At 43.7% G+C, this 23,517-nt stretch overlaps 2 protein-coding genes across 3 annotated transcripts in view; one reads left to right on the top strand and one right to left on the bottom strand.

Annotated features, from left to right (window-relative positions):
• Nucleotides 1-23,517, top strand: part of LOC119171703 (glycoprotein antigen BM86) — a 163,219-nt gene that overhangs the window by 23,125 nt on the left and 116,577 nt on the right. The gene's annotated exons all lie outside the window — the stretch shown is intronic.
• LOC119171551 (uncharacterized) overlaps nucleotides 7,984-23,517 on the bottom strand; it is a 41,261-nt gene continuing 25,727 nt past the window's right edge. For both annotated transcript variants that reach the window (XM_075892273.1, XM_075892272.1), the window contains exons 4-13: nucleotides 22,657-22,776; nucleotides 21,972-22,100; nucleotides 19,181-19,312; nucleotides 16,515-16,627; nucleotides 15,904-15,956; nucleotides 15,567-15,709; nucleotides 14,196-14,366; nucleotides 12,562-12,691; nucleotides 10,762-10,805; nucleotides 7,984-9,536 (exon numbers count right to left, since the gene is read on the bottom strand). In XM_075892273.1, coding sequence (XP_075748388.1) covers nucleotides 9,532-9,536; nucleotides 10,762-10,805; nucleotides 12,562-12,691; nucleotides 14,196-14,366; nucleotides 15,567-15,709; nucleotides 15,904-15,956; nucleotides 16,515-16,627; nucleotides 19,181-19,312; nucleotides 21,972-22,100; nucleotides 22,657-22,776 — 1,040 coding nt within the window. In that variant the 3' untranslated portion in view covers nucleotides 7,984-9,531. The remainder of the gene's footprint in view (nucleotides 9,537-10,761; nucleotides 10,806-12,561; nucleotides 12,692-14,195; nucleotides 14,367-15,566; nucleotides 15,710-15,903; nucleotides 15,957-16,514; nucleotides 16,628-19,180; nucleotides 19,313-21,971; nucleotides 22,101-22,656; nucleotides 22,777-23,517) is intronic.

Here is a 23,517-nt window from a genome sequence, read left to right as displayed (position 1 = left end):
TTTTGCTCACGAGTATACGTAGCAGGTACGCACAGGAATGGTAGGACGGGAATGGTCCATATACTTTTGCTCACGAGTATACGTCACAGGTACGCACAGGAATGGTCGGACGGGAATGGTCCTAATACTTTTTGCTCACGAGTATACGTAGCAGGTACGCACAGGAATGGTCGGACGGGAATGGTCCATATACTTTTGCTCACGAGTATACGTCACAGGTACATACAGGAATGGTCGGACGGGAATGGTCCATATACTTTTGCTCACGAGTATACGTAGCAGGTACGCACAGGAATGGTCGGACGGGAATGGTCCTAATACTTTTGCTCACGAGTATACATAGCAGGTACACACAGGAATGGTCGGACGGGAATGGTCTTAATACTTTTGCTCACGAGTATACGTAGCAGGTACGCACAGGAATGGTCGGATGGGAATGGTCCATATACTTTTGCTCACAAGTATACGTAGCAGGTACGCACAGGAATGGTCGGACGGGAATGGTCCATATACTTTTGCTCACGAGTATACGTCACAGGTACACACAGGAATGGTCGGACAGGAATGGTCCATATACTTTTGCTCATGAGTCTACGTAGCAGGTACGCACGAGTAATCAGCTCAGGCACTCGCACCTTCTATAGTATGTAACATATGTGAAGGCGCTTTCGTGGTGACAGATGATCACTGCTGTTGTATTTCAGGGTTCAAAAGATCGTTCATTACTCTACTCTTCAATGCTGTAGTAACGTTAAATCACAACACATACTGCTACATGTACTCGCGAAGCTTTTCTTATACAGCGGTCATGTTGAGATACCTTCATGGCATCGTTCCGAACCAACGTTCGGTTTCATTAACAAGGAGGGTATTTCGGACTATAAACAAATGACGTCAACCTTAAACGTCTTCACGCTAAGCCCGCAACAAGGCGCGATGGTCCCCTAAAGTTAACAAAATCTGCCCAACTAAAGATAAAGGTGGCCCAGCAAAGGAATCTGGACTCTCACTTCACTGTTAGTCTCTCGTATTACTGGTTCCACTTTTAAAAGGACAGAAGCTGGTTTATTACATTTTCTCTTTCCTTCTTTAACAAGTGAAATAAAAGTGAAGTGTTTTCGCAAAGAAAAGTTCTAGCTGGGCTGTGCTGTCACTTCCGCATCATAAAACGCAATGAGTAACTACTTAAGAGTAGAAATCGAAACCAGGAGGCTTGAGTACAACAAGGCATGCTCTTTTATACTAACATCGTGGCGGGTTTTAAAACGACCGCATAAAAAGTTAGGGTCAGATAAGGAAATCAAAATTTTCGCGTCTTCTTCAGTGGTCTGGATTCATCCTTCTTCCAATAATTTCGAAGGTCAACACTTCTCACCGAATGACGCTTAGATCCTTGCTTGCTCTTTGATCACTGTATACCTACCACTACGCTAAAGTGGGCTGGTTGGTTGGTTGCCCCGCCACGGTGGTCTAGTGGCTAAGGTACTCGGCTGCTGCGGTAGCGGGATCAAATCCCGGCTGTGGCGGCTGCATTTCCGATGGAGGCGGAAATGTTGTAGGCCCGTGTGTTCAGATTTGGGTGCACGGTAAAGAACCCCGGGTGGTCGAAATTTCCGGAGCCCTCTACCACGGCGTCTCTCATAATCATATGGTGGTTTTGGGACGTTAAACCCCACAAATCAATCCTGATTGGTTGGTTGGAAGAACTTCATTCCGGTCCTGCGGAACGCACCCTAGCGCGCAGCGGGTGACTCCCACGTCGGGACCGCCTGGGGGTGGTGGTGGTGAGACTATTGCCCAAAAGGGAGTCCTGAAGGGCACCCAACTAAAAGTTAGGTGTAGAGGACACCTCCCATGTTGACCCGAGAGGCCCTGCGGTTAGGTGATGCGTCACACGTTATTCACCCTAGTTCGGTGATTCATGCTCTTACAGGAGCGTAGAGATGAGCACATTCTTTCACGCGTCTTCTCAACGACAGGCACGCTGCATTGTCATGCGAGATCGTAAATCTGACCCGTCTTCCGGTCGCTTGCACGGAACACGGCGACATCGCGTCGTCGTCAGCGTATGTGCACGTTTTTTTTTTTTGTGCCAAGCAGGCTTTTTTTTTTATTGATATGATATAAGGAGATTTCAACGCACAAATATGATGCCGGCTACTCTTTGGCCCTTAAGTGAAACTTGAACACGTATTTTAAAGTAAAACATACAAAGCACTGCATGGAAAATAGAACACTCGGGTACAGATATGCAAATACTTCTTTATTCCGAACCATATAAGTTCCGTTGTGTGAAGTAGATGAGAAAATATGCCCCCCCCCCCCCCCCCCCGTTGTTGTTGTAACCTATGAGAAACAAGAATATGATTTACCGTTTATTCAGCAAATGTAACGTGGGTTCAGACGGAACGTTGAGGCAGGAAAAGTGGCACTAACTAAAAAACCTGAAACGGTTTTGACGACTTTTTACAAACGCATTGGGCCGGTAGACCAAGTTCCAAGGGTAATTTAGAGACCAATTTGAGCTCTCTGCGTAAACTGTGTAAGTTATTACAACGCTTTACAGCTGCGAAACACTCCAGATCACTGCAGATCGCTGCGACTCGGCCAAACGCGTTTTCAACCACCCAGACACGAAGCGACACGCTCTGCCCCATTGAGGTCACCGTTTCCAGCTGATCTGATTGGCTGTAGAACGCACAGCACAGACGGCCAATATCGCATCGGTGGCGGGATTTACGCGTATGCGGTCTCACACCACATCGTAAAATCTATCTATCTATCTATCTATCTATCTATCTATCTATCTATCTATCTATCTATCTATCTATCTATCTATCTATCTATCTATCTATCTATCTATCTATCTATCTATCTATCTATCTATCTATCTATCTATCTATCTGTCTATCTGTCTATCTGTCTATCTGTCTATCTGTCTATCTATCTGTCTGTCTATCTGTCTATCTGTCTATCTATCTGTCTGTCTATCTATCTATCTATCTATCTATCTATCTATCTATCTATCTATCTATCTATCTATCTATCTATCTATCTATCTATCTATCTATCTATCTATCTATCTATCTATCTATCTATCTATCTATCTATCTATCTATCTATCTATCTATCTATCTATCTATCTATCTATCTGTCTGTCTATCTGTCTGTCTGTCTGTCTGTCTGTCTGTCTGTCTGTCTGTCTGTCTGTCTGTCTGTCTGTCTGTCTGTCTGTCTATCTATCTATCTATCTATCTATCTGTCTATCTATCTATCTATCTGTCTATCTGTCTGTCTATCTATCTATCTATCTATCTATCTATCTATCTATCTATCTATCTATCTATCTATCTATCTATCTATCTATCTATCTATCTATCTATCTATCTATCTATCTATCTATCTATCTATCTATCTATCTATCTATCTATCTATCTATCTATCATGGGAATTAATTTACAGGCATGATTATTGACGGCTTTCACGGATATACAGGGGGATTTCACGGATATACAGGAGGATTTCACGGATATTCGCCGGGCTCCCACCATGGTGGCAACAAAAAGATGCTAGATAGTGTTTGTCACATATGTATAACTGTCTTTTTATCAATCATCCAGGCTACAACCACTTACAAGTAAATGCGATACAAAAAACGATGTAGATAGAGTGAGGTAGATATAGCATCTCCGCGTTTTTTTCCATGTCTACTGTATGTATTCGGCAAACAGTCTGTCAGGCCGAGCTACCGGTTCGATATATGCAATCAACAATAACAGTATGCGCGTCTTATTTTCTTGTTTCAAGCCATTGCAACTCATCATTTGCACGCCTCAGAATATAATACTGCTGTGTACCACTCTGCATATCTGATGGATAGAGATGAGATTGTCTTTAGTGATAAAGTGATGATTAGTGATAAAGAAAAAAGAACTCACAGGTTCCCATATGGGTTCACCTGAGACGACTGTAAGGCAAGTACTATCTTTGTTTTCTTCCCATTCAATACATATAATGTTTTCTACTTCCCTCACGCAGCAGATTCTTAACTCTTCCACAATACTCACCCGAAACTCCGAAGTATCAGAGCAAGTAGCTATAGCTAGTAGCCGCGAGATAGACCAGAGTCGCTGCTTGGCGGCTGCGGCTACTGGAAATGTGAATTGCTCCTTGCGTCGTCTGCTAGCCACATCGTGTTTCTATGTGCGTGTACGTCATGCAAGTTCTCAAAGTGTGGTTTGTCCGGTCTTATCAGCGCGACTGTAACTGTTTCTACGTATGTCTGAAACAACGTGCGAAAGCATTTCGTGTTGCTCGGCTGCTAATGCATTGCAATAAGATCAGCGAGTGCAACTTTCCAGAGAGTTGTTTATTGTCGTCGTACCCAGCATTCACCAGAATAATTTCAGAGAGGGTGCCGCTTTCTGTTTCAACCACATCGCAAAATGCTCTTGGTGTCCTCCCAAACATGAAGATTATTAAATGCTGTGTGATTGCAGCGTGTTATAACAACTCTGGTGTAAAAAAAGCAAAAAAAAAAAAAACAGGCTCCAGGCCATGCACTTGAGCGTTGTGTGTAAGTGTACAACTACTGCACTGTAGTTTATCGATCATTCTAGGAGACTTAGTTGTGTTTATCTGGTTGTGGTGCCACTACACAAAAAACATTACTATCACATAATCTGTGAGACTTCGGTACTTACACTGTAGCGTGTGCAATCGTCTGCTTAGATTTAAGAATGCTTTAAAGAGCCCAGACGTTGAAAGTTAATTGAGATGGCATGCCTTATATATAGGGTCGTATAATTTCACTGAAATTGTCATCTATTTTACATTGTTTTCAGCTTTTGTGTGGCATTGTTAGTGACCGACTGAAGCAGTGGTATTTTTTTGTCTGAGAGCAAAAAAGAGCATGCTTGGCCCACTAACCAGGCCTTTGTTGCAGCACCATCATGCATGTAATCCATTAATGAAAGCTTTCTGCTGAACTTCTATGTAAGATTTTTACTGGTGCAAGAACATGTGCGTACACGTAGTAAACGCAGTGCAGCGCAAAGCGCCGTCAGCCACTAAGCTTTCCTGACTAGGCTTTTCGACTATCCCACATTTCTTGGTGAACAGAATGAGAAAAAAAAATCACATACGTGTAAAATGCGAACGGTGGTACTGAACGAATTGCACAGATATGCGGGATTTCTAGGATCTTTCTTTCTCTCTTTTTTTTGTAGTTTGCAGATGACGAAAATGTAGATAAGTAGTTCAATCACGCTACAGCAGTTACAAGCGCATTAGATATTTGCTCTTGACGTTGAGAGAGATCCTGCGAAGAAGGGGAGAGACCCAAACGAACTGCGATTGCGCAGTTCGTTTGCGCAGTTCGTTTGGGTCACTTTTGTACATGTTGTTTTATGCGTCTTCTAATAAACCTGTCAGTTGTGAGTAAGCGTTAAGTGTCCACTTCTTGTCCAGTATTTTGCACCACTTTAAGTAATAAAAAAATGGACATGGGAGTGTATACGCAGCGTGCGTAGGATACACTTTGGTCATTGCCGGTTAATGATTGAATTCTAGGAGAAGGAAAACGTACGAAGGGGAGGCAGTAGGTTAAGTAAGCAGATGAAATTAAGAAGTTTGCTGGTGTATAACGTGGTAGCGGAAAGCACAGGATCGGGTTGACTGATAGAAAGAGGCTGTTACCATTCAGCGGGAGTAGTCAGACTGATGATGATAGTAATGTTATAAAGTGGCTACTATACTGCCTACCAAAACGCTGAAGTGTTACCCCCGGAGAACATCGTAATGCGCACTCAAAAAAGTAGGCTTAGTCTGTTGTATCGACTAGAAAAAAATCCTCTAAATGTGCTGTACAATTGGTATAGTCCAGTGTCTTGTCGGCGCTTAGTGAGAAACCAGGGAAGTGGTTCGGAACTTTGTAACACTGGCGCCCCCGAAATCTGTACTTTTGTATGTGCATGCGTGTGTTTGAACGTGTGTGCAAACAGACACATATGTGCACGAACATATATACATAGAGACGTTGAGTCGGGCCTCCATCCTTTCAACCAAAAAAAAAAATTTCTAGCAGCGACCTTTAGGGTACTACGCCCTTTTGTAAGCGCCACATTTCGTAAACTTCACTAAATTCTCAACAGACGTTCTGAGGAAGTTTGAGGGGGTAGCAGGCACATTGAGCGTGCTGACTTGATCAAAAGAGAAGCTAGCTTCTGCTTCTGCTGCAGTGGTCAACTTCGTCGGTTACTGTCATGCATGCATGTTTTGACGGAGGCAGCTACTCAAGGCAGGAAAAGAGGCGCCATTTTCACAAATGAAAAAAACTTTAGGACAAGCGGGAAAAGAAGAAAGTAAACTAGAAAACGGAACAGAGCAATGTACTAAATTCGTTACAGCTACCGCGACGGGCGCCGTACTAACTGAGCAAAGGTTTGCGGACAATTCAAAGAAGGAATGACTGTCAACGACACTTTCGACGGTTGAGATCGACGTGGGCGGCGAACTCGTTGGCGCGTGCTCTCGTTGTCACCGAGGGCGCTCGCGGAGCCGAGGTCGTAGAAGAATGCGGCCCGAGGGACAGCTGGCCCATGTACGCAGCATAGAGGCAGGCGCTGCGGCTCGTCCCGTGGTTGGCAACCGGCAGCAGGGATCCACCCACCAATCACAAAACTGCGAAGTCTGCATGCTCCCCACGGAAGTTCTGCTGCTAGAACGGTGGCAGCGCCTCGTTCCCACAATTGCCCTTTGCCGAGGACGTCTGGAGACTCGCTCGGCACAGTCAGACCTTTCGTGCTTGAGCCCGCAACCTAACACCGGTATCTTTTCTAACGGGCTATTTCAAGTCAGACTGACGGCATCCCAGCCCGACGTCGTCGTGTGCTCCTCTGCCGTCTGCCGTGCATCCTTGTTCTCGTTCACCCACTTCTAGTGAGTCGTGGTTGTTTGTGTCCTCGACCGCCCACACGTGCTATCCCTCTACTAAGTGGTTCTTCAAGAGAGAAAAGAAAAGAAAAGTGAGCCCCGTAACTGTCTGCTTCAGCGAGCGACACCTCAACAGTATCTCACAAGGGAATGTGGTGAGGAGGGATTAAAAGGGTAGGAATAAAGGTGCAGAAAGAGAGAAAGAGGCGTGAGGTGGTAAACAAGAAAGAGCGACGACAAATCGAGGGGATAGGAGAGATAGGAAAGGTGAAAACACGGTCACAGGAGTCCGAGGACGGGGCACCACTTGCGAGAGCTCTTGTCGGCGACAGTAGATGGCATAGAGCAAGTCCAGCCGGTCAGAGCTACACTTTCGTCGAAGGTCGTCGGCGTCAGGAAATGACGTATAGGGCGAGCCCAGTCGGCCAGAGCTACGCTGACGCCGGAGATCGCGAGGGCACAACCGGTCGGCACGGAATCCAGCAAGCGAGTCCGCTATCCCTCACCGACGTTTTCTTTCTATACGCGCTGCAAGTATCCATCACGCGGTGCCTCTATCGCGTCCGCGTTTGTCGCACTTCCGACACCAGCACACAGCACCGAGTACGCCACACTGGTCGCGCATTCACTCATCATAGTTACACAATAAGAGTAAAAGCGAGCTGTGGCCACATACATCACTGTCTTTCTCAGAAATAATTAGCATGGATATACAGTCACACTTACTCATTTTCATGACGTCACGAACCTTCCGCGTATATCAGGTAGGTGGTTTTCACATATAGAGAGATGTTAATTATTTCTGGTTCCAACTCGAAAACATGGCTTTCCTTCCCGAGTTCTGCAGAGGCTCCCACACTATTTCTCAGCCAAACGTAACAATTTAGGTAGAGATATGTGACTTTTATATTTAGTAAACGTGTGTTTAGAAGAAGTGGGTAACGATTTAGAGTACTCGGTACTCTACTATGGGAGAGCACTGAGCCGTCCCTGGTAGCCACCAACGGCAACCCGTTGCCGTTGGTTTGGATTGGTGGTCAAAAAGAGGTGCACAATTTTCGTAGTCTTTATTTACATAGCAGCCAAAAATAATCGAGTTGTGAGAATAGGAACCGCCAGGCACGACACTCTGGCTCAGATAAACACCGGCCATGCCACCGTTATGGGGGTGAAGGTTGCATTTATTTTTGCGGTATATATAGCTAGGGCTCCGTGTTTTTAGGGTTTATTTTTTATAAAGTGCGGAGCGTGTTCTTCCGAGTTTTTTCGGGGGGTGGGGTGGGTGGGGGAAGGAGAGTAAATACAGCATTTTTCGGATTTTATTTATCGTAAATCTCCATCCTTCTAGAATTTGGTGTTTATTTTGCATAACAAGTTGCGATTTTTTCTTACTAATTTTATTTTGAATGAAGATGCCTTTCATCGTTGTTATAATAATGTTTTATTATCATTTCGTTTTTTCTTGGTTTATGTTTACTTTGTCAATAAGACCATTGATTTCCGCTACTGTAAACTCGCCAAAGGTACATTTAAGGGCAGCACAAGTTAGTCAAGCTGCTTCTCAGCGTTTTTTTCTTATTTTTCTCGATAAAAACAAAGGAACTATGCCTAATATTATTCCCAATACACAGTATCTTAGATGAAATGATAGCTGAACACGAACACATGCGAGCACGCGAGGTGTGTTCTAGATGTCAGGGAAGGTGGAACGCGGAAACAAATTTACATACAAGTACAAACATTTCAATGCAAAACACCTACGTTTGTTCGCATTACGACTTTAAAGCTTGTTGTATAATAGGCGCAAGCATACTTCACGAGGTTCATGCCACTAATCCTTTCGAAGGTTGATTCTCAGCTTTGAAAATGCTTTTTGAACGTTGAAAATGGTCGTGAAAAATCGGAGCTTATCAGATAAATGTAAATTGTAGAAAACTTTACCAGTGAAAGTTTACCAGACTTTGTTTTTTCAAATATATCCGCAAACACGGAGCCCTATCTTTATAACCGACTATAAGAAGCCTTATTACGAGCCCTGGGCAGGTTCTTCACTGACTAGCTTTAAGCTGCCAATGCCCTACGAGGAACTAATTGAACACACCCAATGCTCAGACTACTTTGGTAGTGTCTCAGTACACTTTCGAGAGCTCGAAGGCAAGACTAGAACCGTATATTGTGGTTAGTTTTATGGCAGTACGACGCACACTTACACGTCATTGCGTTTGCCAGGCAGACCGATACAGGACAACCGATAGTAGTCTGTAGTCCGTGCTTGCTAGTCTTATGAATTCGATCATTCTTTAAATACATTTACACGATGACTCTCGCTCGGCTTTCTTTTTGCCCTATGTCACTTCAGTCGTGAATCGCAGATGAAAACGACCACTGAACTGGAGCTCCAGAGCTGCGCGAATTAGAGGTGATGATGAATATGATCATAAATACAAAAGGAATGCGTGTAGTATACAACCCTCAAACATCACAGAAAAACGAGCATGAATTCTGAGCTGTCGCCGTTCTGTCGTCGCAACAGCTCCGTTGTTCTCGCCTTGCACCTGGACAGCTGCCTCTTGGCTTCCCTGCGATTCTTGTTTCTCGCTAAGCTGTAGCCAAGAGAGACAGAAAGAGAGACAACGTACAATAAAGCTAACCAGTAACGTAGTCACGGTAAGCAAGACATCCAGAACCCAACTGCAAGATTAAACTTTTTACAAGGTTCTAGTGTCATTTTAGAATAAAATCCCACTTTACATGAATAAGTGAAGACGAAGCATCTGCAGAGAGGCACTTCATTCACGCGGGACTTCACATTAGATTCGGCGTGACAGATTCTTATAGCTGAATACATTGCGGCAATATCCACCTGATCGATACGGTTAGCTTCTGCAATGACAGCTACGGTACATGAGCGGCTCCTTCCAGCATATTGGCCAACATAAGATAAGAAGAAACCTTAGGCGGAATCCACTTGATAAAACAAAACAAAACAAAAGGGAACAAACGCTTGTTTTAGTATTTGCATATAAAAACCAATGTAATACAGTCATAATTTATTTCGCCTATCAAAGTAGGTGAGGCTATACAGCATTACACTAACCAGCTTATCAGTGAAAGTAGGATTTAACAGCTGTTGATTGTTGATTCACTAGTTAAATTATTGCCGAATGCTAAGAAACATTAAATTTTGTTAACTTATTTAAGCATACACACCTATAGCATTCTGCAATATGCTACTTATAGTATGTGAGAAGCACATAATAAAAAGTAAAGTATACCGCCATCAATTTGTGGTATGCGCGTCCAACTAGACTTTTTGCTATGACGTCATGGTTAGGACGAACAAATAAAGATTTTCAATTCTTGTCCACACGTACACAGCCTCATCCTCGCCGGTTGCCTTGAGATGCAGTTGAAGTTTGTGGTTGTTTGACGTGCACCAAAGCTACAGCAGTTCGGAGTGTTTGAAACGTTTCATCGGGTTCGGTCGTTTCTCCGGCGTGAAGTACGCCAACACGGCGGAAGCATGAAAAATAACGGTAATGCTGCTTCGTGGGCAGAGCCTATACTTATTCCTAGGCTGCCAGCGACTATGACTGAATGGTTGCGTACTAAATACACACATGCAAAGATTGCTTTTCCAGCAAATAAAAGCTGCGGTAGTGGTCAGGTTGGGGTGGCGGGGAAAGAGGTGTGAAGGAGTGGTGGCGGGGTGACTACGCATATATAAGCGCAAGCACAGCTTCATGCTATCATTTATGCTGACAACATACATGCCAACATACTTGACGCTGCAATTCTAAAGTTCGGCAAAGCACGTAGTTCACTTGCCTCGGTACTTCACAGTATCCGCTGGTACCTCTTCTGGGGATACACTGCAAATAAAGAGTCATAGATAAACTGACACATCCAGCCGCGAGGCACAATGTACAACTTAAAAAAAAGTTCAAAAGGCTTAATATATTGCCACGCGCATTCCTTATTTTCACTCATGTTTCATTAGATTTTCTCCCACAAAGCCTGTCGGGAATGCTCGGCGCGAGCTCCGCCGCGGTGGTCTAGTGGCTAAGGTACTCGGCTGCTGACCCGCAGGGCGCGGGTTCGAATCCCGGCTGCGGCGGCTGCATTTCCGATGGAGGCGGAAATGTTGTAGGCCCGTGTGCTCAGATTTGGGTGCACGTTAAAGAACCCCAGGTGGTCAAAATTTCCGGAGCCCTCCACTACGGCGTCTCTCATAATCATATCGTGGTTATGGGACGTTAAACCCCACAAATCAATCAATGCTCGGCGCGAACTGTGCCTCATTGTCCGAAAAGGTCTTGCGATCGCTTCGTTAAGATTGCACGCAAGACGCGAATACTCGAGATTATTCCAGAGCTTGCACGGCGACAAGTGGTAAGGTTGGAATATTATCGGCACATGTATCATTGCCGAAGCGCTTGGCCGCTTGTCAGTTGATCGTCGGCCGATGCTCTGTTCGCCGCTATCAGTGCCGCTATCAGTTCGCCGCTATATGTAATGTGACGTTCAGTTTACCGGCAACAAGTTCGGCCTAATATACAGTTTCATCTTATACCTGAAGTCTGCCCCCTTCGTTGACGTCATGACCCAGTGACAATATTTTTCTGGAACATATACAATTACTCCACTCGTTTGCAGCGTGTTACAGCAACCGACCGCATGTTGTATGTGCGTGGGGAATGCTTGCAAGTTCACGGCGCTTCTGAAAACATTGAGGCTAATGCGCCCAGTTATTTTGTATCTGCCATGTCATGTAGGCTCAAGGAGATAAGTGGTGTAAAGACATGTATACGGGCCTGAATTTAACTAGGAACTGAGGAAAGGACGACATTGGTGGGTTTCTCCGCAATTTTTTATGAACACACATAACATTTATGATGAAGCAGGGTGTCGAGATTGATATCATTGTCATGGTGCACCGAGAGTCTCATGGTGCCAGCAACGAGTACTTTTGTTCAAGAATGTTGCTGAAAAGCTGTTTCTTTAACTGTGCGCTATTACTTGAAGCGACTATATATTGCCCCATGCTTTTAGGCACCCGCCGAAGTGTTGCGCCGCTTCTTGGTCTTATAAATTCCGCCACACTAACTGAAGCCGAACGCGCCAAGCTAAACGCGCCATGCAACGCTGACTACACGTGCCACCACACCACGCGCTGGAAGAATTGATATGTGGGGTTAAACGTCCCAAAACGAGACTGGCGGCTTTTCAAAGGAGCGGCACGCAGCGAGACGTTGAAAGAAGAAGTTGACGAGGTTTTCACTGATGAGCTCGGGACAACCTCTGCGTATTTAGTTGACGGGCGCAAGTTTGCCCAAATTAAATAGTTGTTTGAGCTTCCGGCGTTGGTTGTGTTCGTTACAATGTGATTGTTGAGGTTTAATTTCCCAAAAACACCGATATGATTATAAGAGACACCGCAGTGGAGGTCTCTGCGAATTTCGACCATCCGGAGTTCTCCAACGCGCACCTAAATCTTAAGTGCACAGTCCTAAAGCATTTCTGCCTTCACGGAGTTGAAAAACAAAACAAAAACTGTGCGCACAGAATGGCATAGTGTGCCATGAAAGAAGGTCTAATATCGCTTCTCTGTAAAATGATTTTGCTTACCGGTAGTAGCAATGAATACGTTTCTTGAAGGTGATGAGTAAATACAGTGGTATTGCAAGGACAGCAGCGACTCCTATTCCGACGACTGCATACAAAGCTGTAGCGATACTTTTATCAGGATGCTGGCTGCCTGGAAAAACGCAAGAGCCGTTCGCACTCTGGCTAGAATTGTTACACAGCATAATACTTACACACTGCAATATTGAATGCTATATCTTTCTGGTATGATTGGGTTGTGCCTATAAAGACTGTAGTGCCATCATCACCATCATCATTTCTCAATGACCGCGCCGCGCCTCTCGCGCAGCTCAGGCTAGCTCGAGCTGCGCGAGAGGCGCGGCGCGGTCATTGAGAAATGATGATGGTTATGATGGCACTACAGGGCTCCCTCCCTTGGCACTACAAGACAATACATAAAAATGAGTGCCTGAAGGGCTTATATATTCAAGGTTTTTATCCACCAGAAGTCAATGACACACCAACAGAATCCAACACTCAGCCAATGCTAGATAAGCTTTGGCACCAGATAGCTATAGCATAAAGCCGGTGCTAGCGAACACTGCTGAATGATCGTACTGCGCACGTGCTTTACTTACGGGGTGTACTTGCTAGTTGAGTTTTGCAAATCAATTCATGTTGTCTTTTGTTGTTATTACCACTTCGTTTTGTAGTTTTAATAGGATCAAAGGCTTTCCAAGTGCCATTCCTGAAGTGTTCGCGCCGAGAACGTTTCTATTTTTTTCCCGAAATCAAGAACTGGTCCCACAACCACACCTTTACTCATACAAAAAGTGTCTCACGTAGATCTTTAGCTTCGTGTATATTTGCGTGAAACGACAAGCTTAAATGCCCCGCGATGGACGCTTATGAAGTCCCCAGTTGCTGTGTTCCGGCATTGTTAACCACTCATTGCTGTTAGAACCCTGAGATGCACCAAATCAAAGAATTTTGTGAAGTAACCTTGGGAAAGTTAATGACACTTGTTTAAAGGTTAACGACATTACAGAACAACCCAGAAGATAGTGAACACGCGGAGCGCTATCTGTTGTTCTCTTCCACTTGTGTTCATCTGGACCTTTTAACAAATTGAGGCGCTAGCTGTACACAGCTGTCTTTAAATGCGTCAAACTACCACGTTATCGCAAGTCACTCGATATTCTAATACAACAAGAATATCGTCATACTACGATACTTTACGTTTTCATACAAATTATTATTAAATAAATTGTAAATAAACACGTATTCATTTTAAAAAAAAACTCATGCCCTGTTTTCGTTTCAATAGAGCAAGATCTGAGGCTAAAAATTTTGCGCCAATTTGTTTTTCGTTGAGCTATATTGCGCGAGCAAAAAAAAAAAAAACCTATTCTTCCTACGTTACTCACGGAAATCGGGAGGTCTAACGACTTGTCGAACATGGTATTGCTTTCAGCAAAGTAACGAGATAAAATAGTACGCTACAAAATCAATTTAAATGAAAAAACATTCATTACGTAGGAGGTTAGTTTCACCCAGACCTCAACGTATTGCTCTTCTTAAGCGGGCTGTTGACGTAACTGGTAAAACCAAGTTGCGTAGCCCATGATGTACGAACAGTTTCAAAGGGTAAAATAATTAGGGATGGGAGTGCTCGCCTTGGCAGTGCTGAACTTGCAGACCACCCCGGACAATCTTGTCGGTGACAATGCCGCCAGTGCAGCGAAGAGTATAGCGCCCATTTCCTTCAGCAGTGCAATGATAGGAATCGTTTGTTTCTTTCTGGACGCCTCGAAAGTACTCGGTGCATACGTCAATAGGATCTGGACCTGCGGATTGGAAGCATATATAACACGTGTGCAAATTTTCGCGTTTCATTTGATGAACAGATAAAAATGCCAGGCCTGCGCGGTACGCGTATCACAAAGAAAGCTGGAAGAGCAACATGAGCCAAATGTACGTTCTTTTGTGGGCGACTTCTGCAAGCATAGCTGTAATGTACATAATACGGCATGAATCGGCATGATTTCGCAAAACTTGGAAGTATTCAGTGTGAAATTAATCACTCTGTTCAGAAGCGATGTACCCGCTGTAAATCTATGAGGTATTATTTACACTTCATCAATGCTGTGGCTGGTGAAGATGAAGAAATATGACCAAGTCCTTTGTAATGAGCGAGAAGGCTTAACTCACCAACTCGACATTCGATTCGCATTGTGTCAGACCTGGTTGTTATTTTAATATTCTGCCAGGCTATATTACGTCCGTTAACTTTATTTCTTGCGCGACATGACGCCTGTGCAACGTCTTTCTGAAAGGGATATTGCAGCACCGTTTTGAATCTGTGGTAGAATGCTTGACACAGATGCATGGGTTCGAATCCGACTTTGCCTCGGACATTGTTTTTTCTCATCGTGCGCGATAGCGGCTACGGACAGCGGCGGCGACGGCGGACAAATACGCCACCTCCGCTAGGTGTTGTGACCTCATTAGAGCTGCAGAGTCGTTGTAAATGAAACTTCACTGTAGAGTGAGAAGGTCGATAGAGGGGGGCCACCCACCCTAATTATCTAAAGCGAACGTGCCTATTTTGCTCCAAGCCATTACCCCCTCGGAACTGTATAACGTAACTTTCTATGCACTTTATTTAATTTTTCATGGTGATTTTTTATTTATTCATTTTTATTGATTCAATACTGCCAGCCACCCTTTGGCAGCCAAGGCAGGAGTAGTACAGTTTAGAATTTGAGCACAAAGTTTACACGCGACCAGTAACACGGTCCGCGGTACACAGGGAAGCAATAATGCAGTAAGCTTACAGATTGTCACGACACACAAGCGCGCACAATCAGTAACACAGCCCACGGTTTGCAAAGCGGCTGTAATTCTCGTTACAAATAGCTACGTGAATATACAATAAAACCGGCAATGCTAGTCTAATGCAAAACACACAAAGTGCACTACGCGCTTTGACCAGGAGCGTAAAAAAAAAGTTGGGATATTCAAGAGTATGAAGTGTAATGCCTTACCTGAAACACTTTCTCTGACGACGCGTAAGAGAGGAGGAAACAAACACCCCGCGCTTCTTGCCCTTATGTCGCAAAGGTGAATCCTTTGAAGCACGTATTGATTAGGCTCCTCCGAAAACGTCAGCATCCCAGTCACTATCTCGCTATGTAGAAGGAAAAAAAATGGGCATGCAAGAACATTTTTCAGGAATCTTTGTATACATTGAAAGGTAGAACCATTGACATTTTTTGAAAGCATAAAACTAAGGTGAAAAATAACAAACATGATATACGAAGCTTTTGCCTAGGTAGACCCTGGCAAAACTGGACCACGCATCTTTTTTTTTTTTCATCTTACCCACATACATGCACAGCACTCTTCGTGAGCGATTTCCCGTATAAGTTCTTCATCTGAAAAAAAAAAGAAAAGCATACATAGTGTAGTTACGCCGGACTTGCAACAAACCTGACGAGTTATTTACAATGCTTCTAAACTGCAATGAACTCCCCGAAGAAACTTTCTAAAGGAAAATCTGCCATATTTACATTCGTGTTACTTTCTTAATTTGCAAGTCACTTCTGTTTTTATCATGTTCGTCGTATCATCGAAGCAATGTAGCGCACGTGCTGCTTTACGAATCATGGACTCATTTATTATACATTTTATTTTTTAGTTAATACTTGGCTGACCGTAAACATAGCAATCACACGGTCCCCACGCCTATCACTGCGTTGTATTGAGCGTTCGAAAACGTTGTAACCTAATGTAGTTAGTGAAAATACCAACAGCTGAATTTTTGAGGGGCATCTTATGGATGAACTTGGATATTATTAGATACAAGTACTCAGTCTGTCTAAACACTCTTTCCACGTCAATATTTTCCACGTCAATATTTAAAATAATTAGCTGTCGGCCGCAGCAGATTTTTGAATGAAGCCGATGTTTTTTAGTTAAAAGGCAGGACTTACAGCTTCATGAACATTGGCCAACCAGGCTGTGTCGTTGCAATGAGCCAATGTTCCCTCTTGTTCTGATGCTTCCGGGTGTACTTTAAACTTAACGGTATATTCGTATTCATTCGCTGAAAAAAAAAAAGCGCCTTAGTTTCGGAATTCCCTTTTAGGCGACAAAACAAAACAATTTTGGAAACAGATCACCGACAGACAAGCACGTAGAAGAAGACCGACGAGGACGCTGCGCAACATGAAACTGATATCTTATTTTTGCACGAACCATTAAAATATACATATAGAGCGAGAGGTAACAATATGAAAAAACAACTACAAAGGAACGTTCATTGGTTCATATCGTTGAACCGAGCACGCGCACGCGGTACTGTCACGACATAACAAGCTAAGTTACCACGACAAGGCAACCTATTGTAACTTTTTTTGAGAAAGCGGTATGGAAGGTTGCCTAACGCACATTGTTTTTCTGATCTCGCCATCTCGTAGTAGTAGTAGTAGTAGTAGTAGTAGTAGTAGTAGTAGTAGTAGTAGTAGTGGTAGTAGTAGTAGTATGTAGCCACCTCTAGTTTGTGAATTACTTAGTAGATGGCATGGTGTATGTATCATTAGAAATAATATCACTAGATAGCTTTAGGGGTTTTCATATAGTTGACGATTTCGTATAGTAGCCGTGGTAGTAAAACAACACACATAAAAAAGCCAGTCATTGGTGATATTGAAGTAGCAGCAAGATTGCAATCCCCTCCCCTTTCAAGGCTATTAAGCAAAATATTGACACTGCAGCCCAACACGTGATAAAAAATTACATTAAACTACACTCAGAGTAATTCAGTAAAGACCTGCTGTTATCATTACCCAGGCAACCAGGGCACATGATGTCCCCCTTTATCTATAGTTAACTAAAATCCCTGATATACTCTTCAACTTCTTTTACAGTCGGTTAAATGGTGCCACTTCTAGAGCTACGTTGTGATTCGAGGTAAGGTAGAATAGAATAGCTGATGAAGTGTCTGTGGCAGTAATACAATTTCTGCCTAGCAAAACGACGTTTTCAGAAGCAAGAAGCAGCTCTTCGACTACCTTCTGTAAAACTGTCTTTACGTACATCCCCACTGCGCATGCTCGCGTCTCGTGCCGGCCCAGGAAAACACCCGCAAAACTGTCGCTCCACTCCGCTTCTCTCACCTCGCAAGGCCGACTCTGGCAGCGTCTGCTGGTGAAAAACCCACTGCTCGCACTGCACAACCATTCACTGGCCACCCCGTATATGTAAGCATTGGATCGTGCATTCGGAATTCAGTCAAGGGCGTCTTTACTTGGCTTTCGATTGATGAGCGCCAGCGTCAACGTCGCGGCCATTGTAAGCGTTAGCGCCTGCTGCATCGCATCTGCACCTGGTTTCCTTTAGCGGGAGACAGTCCAAGTTTTTTTAACATGGAAGTGTTTCATGTCGGGGTTCATCAGGCCTCCGCCGACGCACTTCCGTCACGGATATGACGCTGTAAAATACATACTCACAAATTGCAAGGAAAAAAAAAACGAAAAATGCTGTCGCGTGGCGTCAAACCGGCAACCTCTCAATCCGCAGCGCACGGCGCTACCCACTATGCCACGGAGAGTACGTTGTCGAAGATGCTAACGGCAAGCCATTTATATGCGCCATATACCGTTTGGCGGTCGTCAGAGCTTTGAAACTTTAGCGCGTTTTCATCACCAGTAGCGAGGTGGCGCGACAGGCTCGCGTTGAGTAAAGTCGTTCAGCGTGCTCTAAAGGTCATCGCCTCCACGGAGCATGGCCTCTCCTGAGCCCGCGCTTATGGGACTTGTAATTCGGGAGAGGACGAAAGTCACTTTGCATGCTGCCGTCACTACCTTTACGAAGGAAGCGCGCTGCTGACACACGATGAAGTAAAAATTGTGACATTTGTTAGCACTTGTTCCTACGTGAAATTGTGCGCTCGTTTCGTGCGTTTTTTCTCCCTTTGAACAGCGCGCTTTAGGTGTTGATCTTTGACAGTCATTAGTCCGCGCTCGTCTTGCGTACGCTTATTTCGCGTGTGCTTTCTATTTCAAGTGTGCAATGCAAGTTTTGAGCTGCTTGCTATTGGTTACGTGACTTGACAATTTGTTGCTGTTGCTAAAACAATGCAAAATAAACGCTCCGCTACCTCTGTGAAGACATGTTTCATTTTCGTGTTATACCGATTAGGGGGATCATCATCAGAGGTCATCAGAGGTCAGGTCATCAGAGGTCATGATGATGATGATGATGATGATGATTATGACCTCTGTGAAGACATGTTTCATTTTCGTGTTATACCGATTAGGGGGATGAGCCAAGTTCCTTTTTTTTCCCACTTCACCATGGTCCCACCATGGTAGTTTGGTGGCTATAGTGATATACTGCTGAACCGTAGTTGGCGTGATCGTAATAACGGCTGCGGCGACCGTATTTTCAAAAGAGCGGAAAGTGCTTGAGGACCATGTATTTAAATTTAGGTGCATAATAAAGAATTCTAGGCGGTGGAAGAGGGGGTCCTAATAATTATATTGTGATTTTCAGGCGTTAAACTCTAACAATTATTGTTATTCCCCATGGAAGTATTCAAAAAAATTTTTGCACCGCACATATCCTCGCACAATTCACAATACCAAGTTGCACCTACCTGGTACGCAGTGCTTGGAAATAAAATCCCACTCAAGAGGAGGATGACAGCGACACGTTTCCGTGCCAGCCAACACAATGCACGAGCTGAGTGGAGAGCGGCATTCAGTCTGTTTTTCGAAGGTACATTCACCTGAAATGGCACACAATCGGTTTAGAGACACAAGTTATTTCCCTCAAAAATCTAGCTATATCAGCCGTCGGCAAAAAGTAATGGCGTGTTTCTGAACTGAATGACCTCCTCACAAGGCATCGCCAAATAGGTGTTACTTCACCGCATAGCAAGTTTTTCCCCGTCAAGGTGTCGACTTTTCTTCTACTGTAGACGTGGCTGCAATATACGTTGGCCCGCTCCTCGACTTCAAGGATCGCCGCACTCGAAAAAATATGGGCATCAGCTTTCGACTTGTCTATTTGCTATAAACAATTTTCTAAACTTTCCCTGCGAAGATTCTACAATGCGTTACATTTCTGAGAAACGTTTCAGGCTTGCAGAGTACATCTGCTAATTTTACTCTTTGAAATGATTGCAAGCCACCTTTTTATAACAAAAATATTATAAACGATGGTTAGAGTAATTTGTGGCACCGGACACATTACTTTCCCAAGCAATATTGCTTTCTGGTGGTGATGTTATCAAATAACAAATTTGACAGCATAAGGATAAAGATTGACTGACTGAGAGCAACACAATATGAATTTTCTTGCAATAAAGAACTCATACAACCTGAATGTTCGTCAACCCAAATGTTAATTGAGGAATTCGTTACTGCTTCCCGGTTATCTATGACTGAGCCCGGCTTGGTATTACTCTGCTTTATAAAATTCAGTCCGTTGTGCAGCATGGGACACAACGCGAGGAAATTTTGGCCAGACCATAAATGTTTAATGCTCCTAATCTGGAGTTTTCTGTGGAGATTTTATTTATGAGCACTTCCGAGATACAAACGCTGGATGCTGATCCCAAGAGAGACCTTAAAGAACCGCTGCGCGGAAAATTTCTGCCTCTAACGCTAAACTGAAGGATTTATGGTGATCATAACTGTGCTGTGGCATAATGCTTAACGGTGCGTAGAATAGAGGTACGTTTTGCGCGAAAGTGAGGTGGTAACACCAACTACTGTCCTATTTAATGTTGTCGAGTTGAACAGTCCCATAAGTCAGTTAACAAGCATAAGAGCCAGAAGAAAGTACAAGGTAACAAGCTGATGTCCTCGTTTAAAAAAAACTCAGACCTTCTTACAGAAGTAATACAGTTTAAAGGAACACTGACACAAAATTTTGTTGTTGAGATAATGAGCGAGATACATTTATGTTGAGACACACACATGTACAAGATATCAAGAATTATAATAGGTTAAAACATAATCAAAATCAGTTTTAAAGCGCAGGCCGCATGATTGAGCGAGATGCGGAGCTCTTCACGACGCCGACATCAACGCAGGGGCAATGCTGACGACCTCACATGAATGGCGCTCACCCGCAGAGGGGGATGGGACAGGAACCGGGCGGCGGGAAATAAAACTAAAATGAAATTTAAACAAACTATACATCACGAGCTTTTGTTGGCTGGCTGCTGGCACGCGCCTTGAGCTTCGACTACCTGCGATTTCCTCCTTTGTGCCTGCATACGCGGCATGTTCCTGCCTAGATCGGGATTTTTTAACACGATAGCGTTAAAAAGCTCGTTTTGCAGAAATTGCGGTGTCGGCGTTCAGCTTCGTTAGTTCTGAGCGAATGATCGTCATCTTGTGCGTGACCGAAAAATCGAGAAAGATGCAAATAAAATAGATAATAAGAAAACTTGTGCCCGAGTGGGGATCGCACCCGGGTAGTTCACGTTGGAAGCGGGTAATCTACCACGCAGCAAAACGCCTGCTTCTGAATTGAGTGAAAATAACTTCCTCTGCTTGGAAATGCGGCGAAGGCACTTGCATGCTTTACACGCACGTCCTGTATACACGCTTCCCAATACAGCATGAAATACTGCCGTAATAGTACGTCGTTTAAGCGTACATTGTCATCGGTCGTCAGAACGTGTGATTACTATTATGACTTCATCGTTTATAGCCAGTTGTCCATTAAAAAAAGGCACACACGTTACTGTGTCTATTCACTTAAGGCCATGTAGTGAGTACATGGCAAGTTCGAAAAGGTCTCATGCACTATATGTGTTTGAAGTGCGCACTAGGAACAGCAGAACGCTATCGTGTTGAACTCTTAAAAGCGAAGCTTAACTGTCTCACAACTTTTGATTCGATTGATTTATGGGGTTTGACATCCCAAAACCACCATATAGTTATGAAAGACGCCGTAGTGGAGGGCTCCGGAAATTTCGACCACATGCGGTTCCTTAACGTGCACCCAAATCTGAGCACACGGGCCTACAACATTTCCGCCTCCATCGGAAATGCAGCCGCCACAGCCGGTATTTGATACCGCGAGCTGCGGGTCAGCAGCCGAGTACCTTAGCCACTAGACCACCGTGGCGGGGCTGTCTCACAACTTTTGAAACAGACTTGACACTCTAAAAACGTCTCCAGATAAATAACCGTCGCGCACTCGCGCAAACACAGTTTCCAGCCGTTATAAGCGAGTCATAACCTACCTATTGCAAAAAAAAAAATCTATTGCAAAAAAAATCTATTGCAAAAAAAAACCTATTGCAAAAAAAAGTGCAGAATGTTTGCGTTAGTGCTCCTCTGCGTAAAATGACCGCTGATATTATATGTCAATACCAGCAAACAAAAAAAAAAAAGCGCCAACAGCGGCGTGAACGTATTTAGACGTACCGGAGCACTTGTCTGCAAGTTCGACTGAGTTGCCCGGGCATTTGCACTGCGCTTCCGCTCCCAGAAGAACGCACTGGCGGCCTCTTTTCGTGCAGTTACTGATTTCTTCCGGGGTGCAGTTTTTGTCAGCTGAAATGCAGTTGTGAAAAATTTAAACAACATGATATAGTATTTTTTTTTCTATGGGTCTCAAAGCACGAATAAAAAAATAGTTACCAAACAACTTTACGGCTTTAATGCTCGAAATAGATGTACTTCTCGATAATTTCATGTCAGTAAATTTCCTTTGAGTTCTCTATTAACATTTGAAGCTAGAAATGCACAGACAGAATTGCCTGTCAGGCTTGGCTAATGTGAATGCGTCCAACCGAGAATTGACTTCATTTTCCTGTTGTTTCGAAACAAACTAGGTTCTTTTTTTCGTGGGGGATGGATGATGGTATAAAAATGTTTTCATCCGTCGTCATTAAAAAAAAAGCTAGTCCGAAAACACACAGTAAATAGTTTTTATTTTCTTGGAGGCATTAAATGTCTCATCCTCACCCCCACTTCTTTTTGTTAACAAAAATTTACTTGAAGTTTTAATTTAAATTTATGTTATTTGTAGCAATGCTTCTATCTCGATTTTAGAGCTTGGCAAAAGCGAATGTTCGTTCGTGAGGAGAATTTTGACGAGAATACTTACGAAGACAAGATAATCCATCAATGAGTTGAGATCGTCGAGGACACACGCATTCCAACCCGGCTTCACCATGACTTTCTTTCACTCGTCCCCCTCTATCAACGCAAATGCGCTTTCGAATCGCTGCAAGACAAACGAATTCATGTGATCTAGAGTGCTGCCTTAGTGTTGGCAGTTGCTTTGACGAAGGCAAAAAGCGTGACATCCCTCTGGTCACAACGGGATTTTAAAGGCACACGCGCACGCTTCGATTTATGCACAGTTTTGCTGATGGGCTAATAAGTACCAGGTAAAGTAACTATATCACTGATATTAATGCGCGAAGAAACAACAACGCAAACACAAGATAAGAGTCACAGGACACGGGGCATGTGTTTGCGTTTTTATCGCGCCTTAAAGTGAATTATAAACATATATACACAACTTACCCACAAAATTTTCTCCTAAGCTACTTAACTATGAAGCTTTCCGTTTTCTGACAGAATATCTGTATTCAATTATATTAAGCTGCGCTTATAATTACGAAGGGGGAATCAAAAGTTTTCAAGCCACTATCTTTTGTATTTCTATGGGAGCGTGGCCTGGGAACTTTTTATTCCGCTTGTATATAATATTTGGCCATGTTGGCAAACCATTTGCACAGATAAGCCTGACGTAGTTGTCTCTCCTTGTCTATACCATCTATGACAATTTATTTATACTGTAATGAGTTCAAAGAATAGATGCGCTTGGCATTGCAGCTATGTATAGATGGCTGAATGATTTCCGCCATCTTCCTCAAAGCCTAATCCACTTATTGTATTACTCATAGAATACTCTCAGATCTACCAAAAAATAATAGGCATAGCTCTATGAGACATGATG

Source organism: Rhipicephalus microplus, chromosome 4 (genome assembly GCF_043290135.1).
Source record: "Rhipicephalus microplus isolate Deutch F79 chromosome 4, USDA_Rmic, whole genome shotgun sequence".
Taxonomy (NCBI): domain Eukaryota; kingdom Metazoa; phylum Arthropoda; class Arachnida; order Ixodida; family Ixodidae; genus Rhipicephalus; species Rhipicephalus microplus.
The sequence above is the reverse complement of the archived record's forward strand: the minus strand, read 5'-3'. Positions and strand labels throughout refer to the sequence as shown.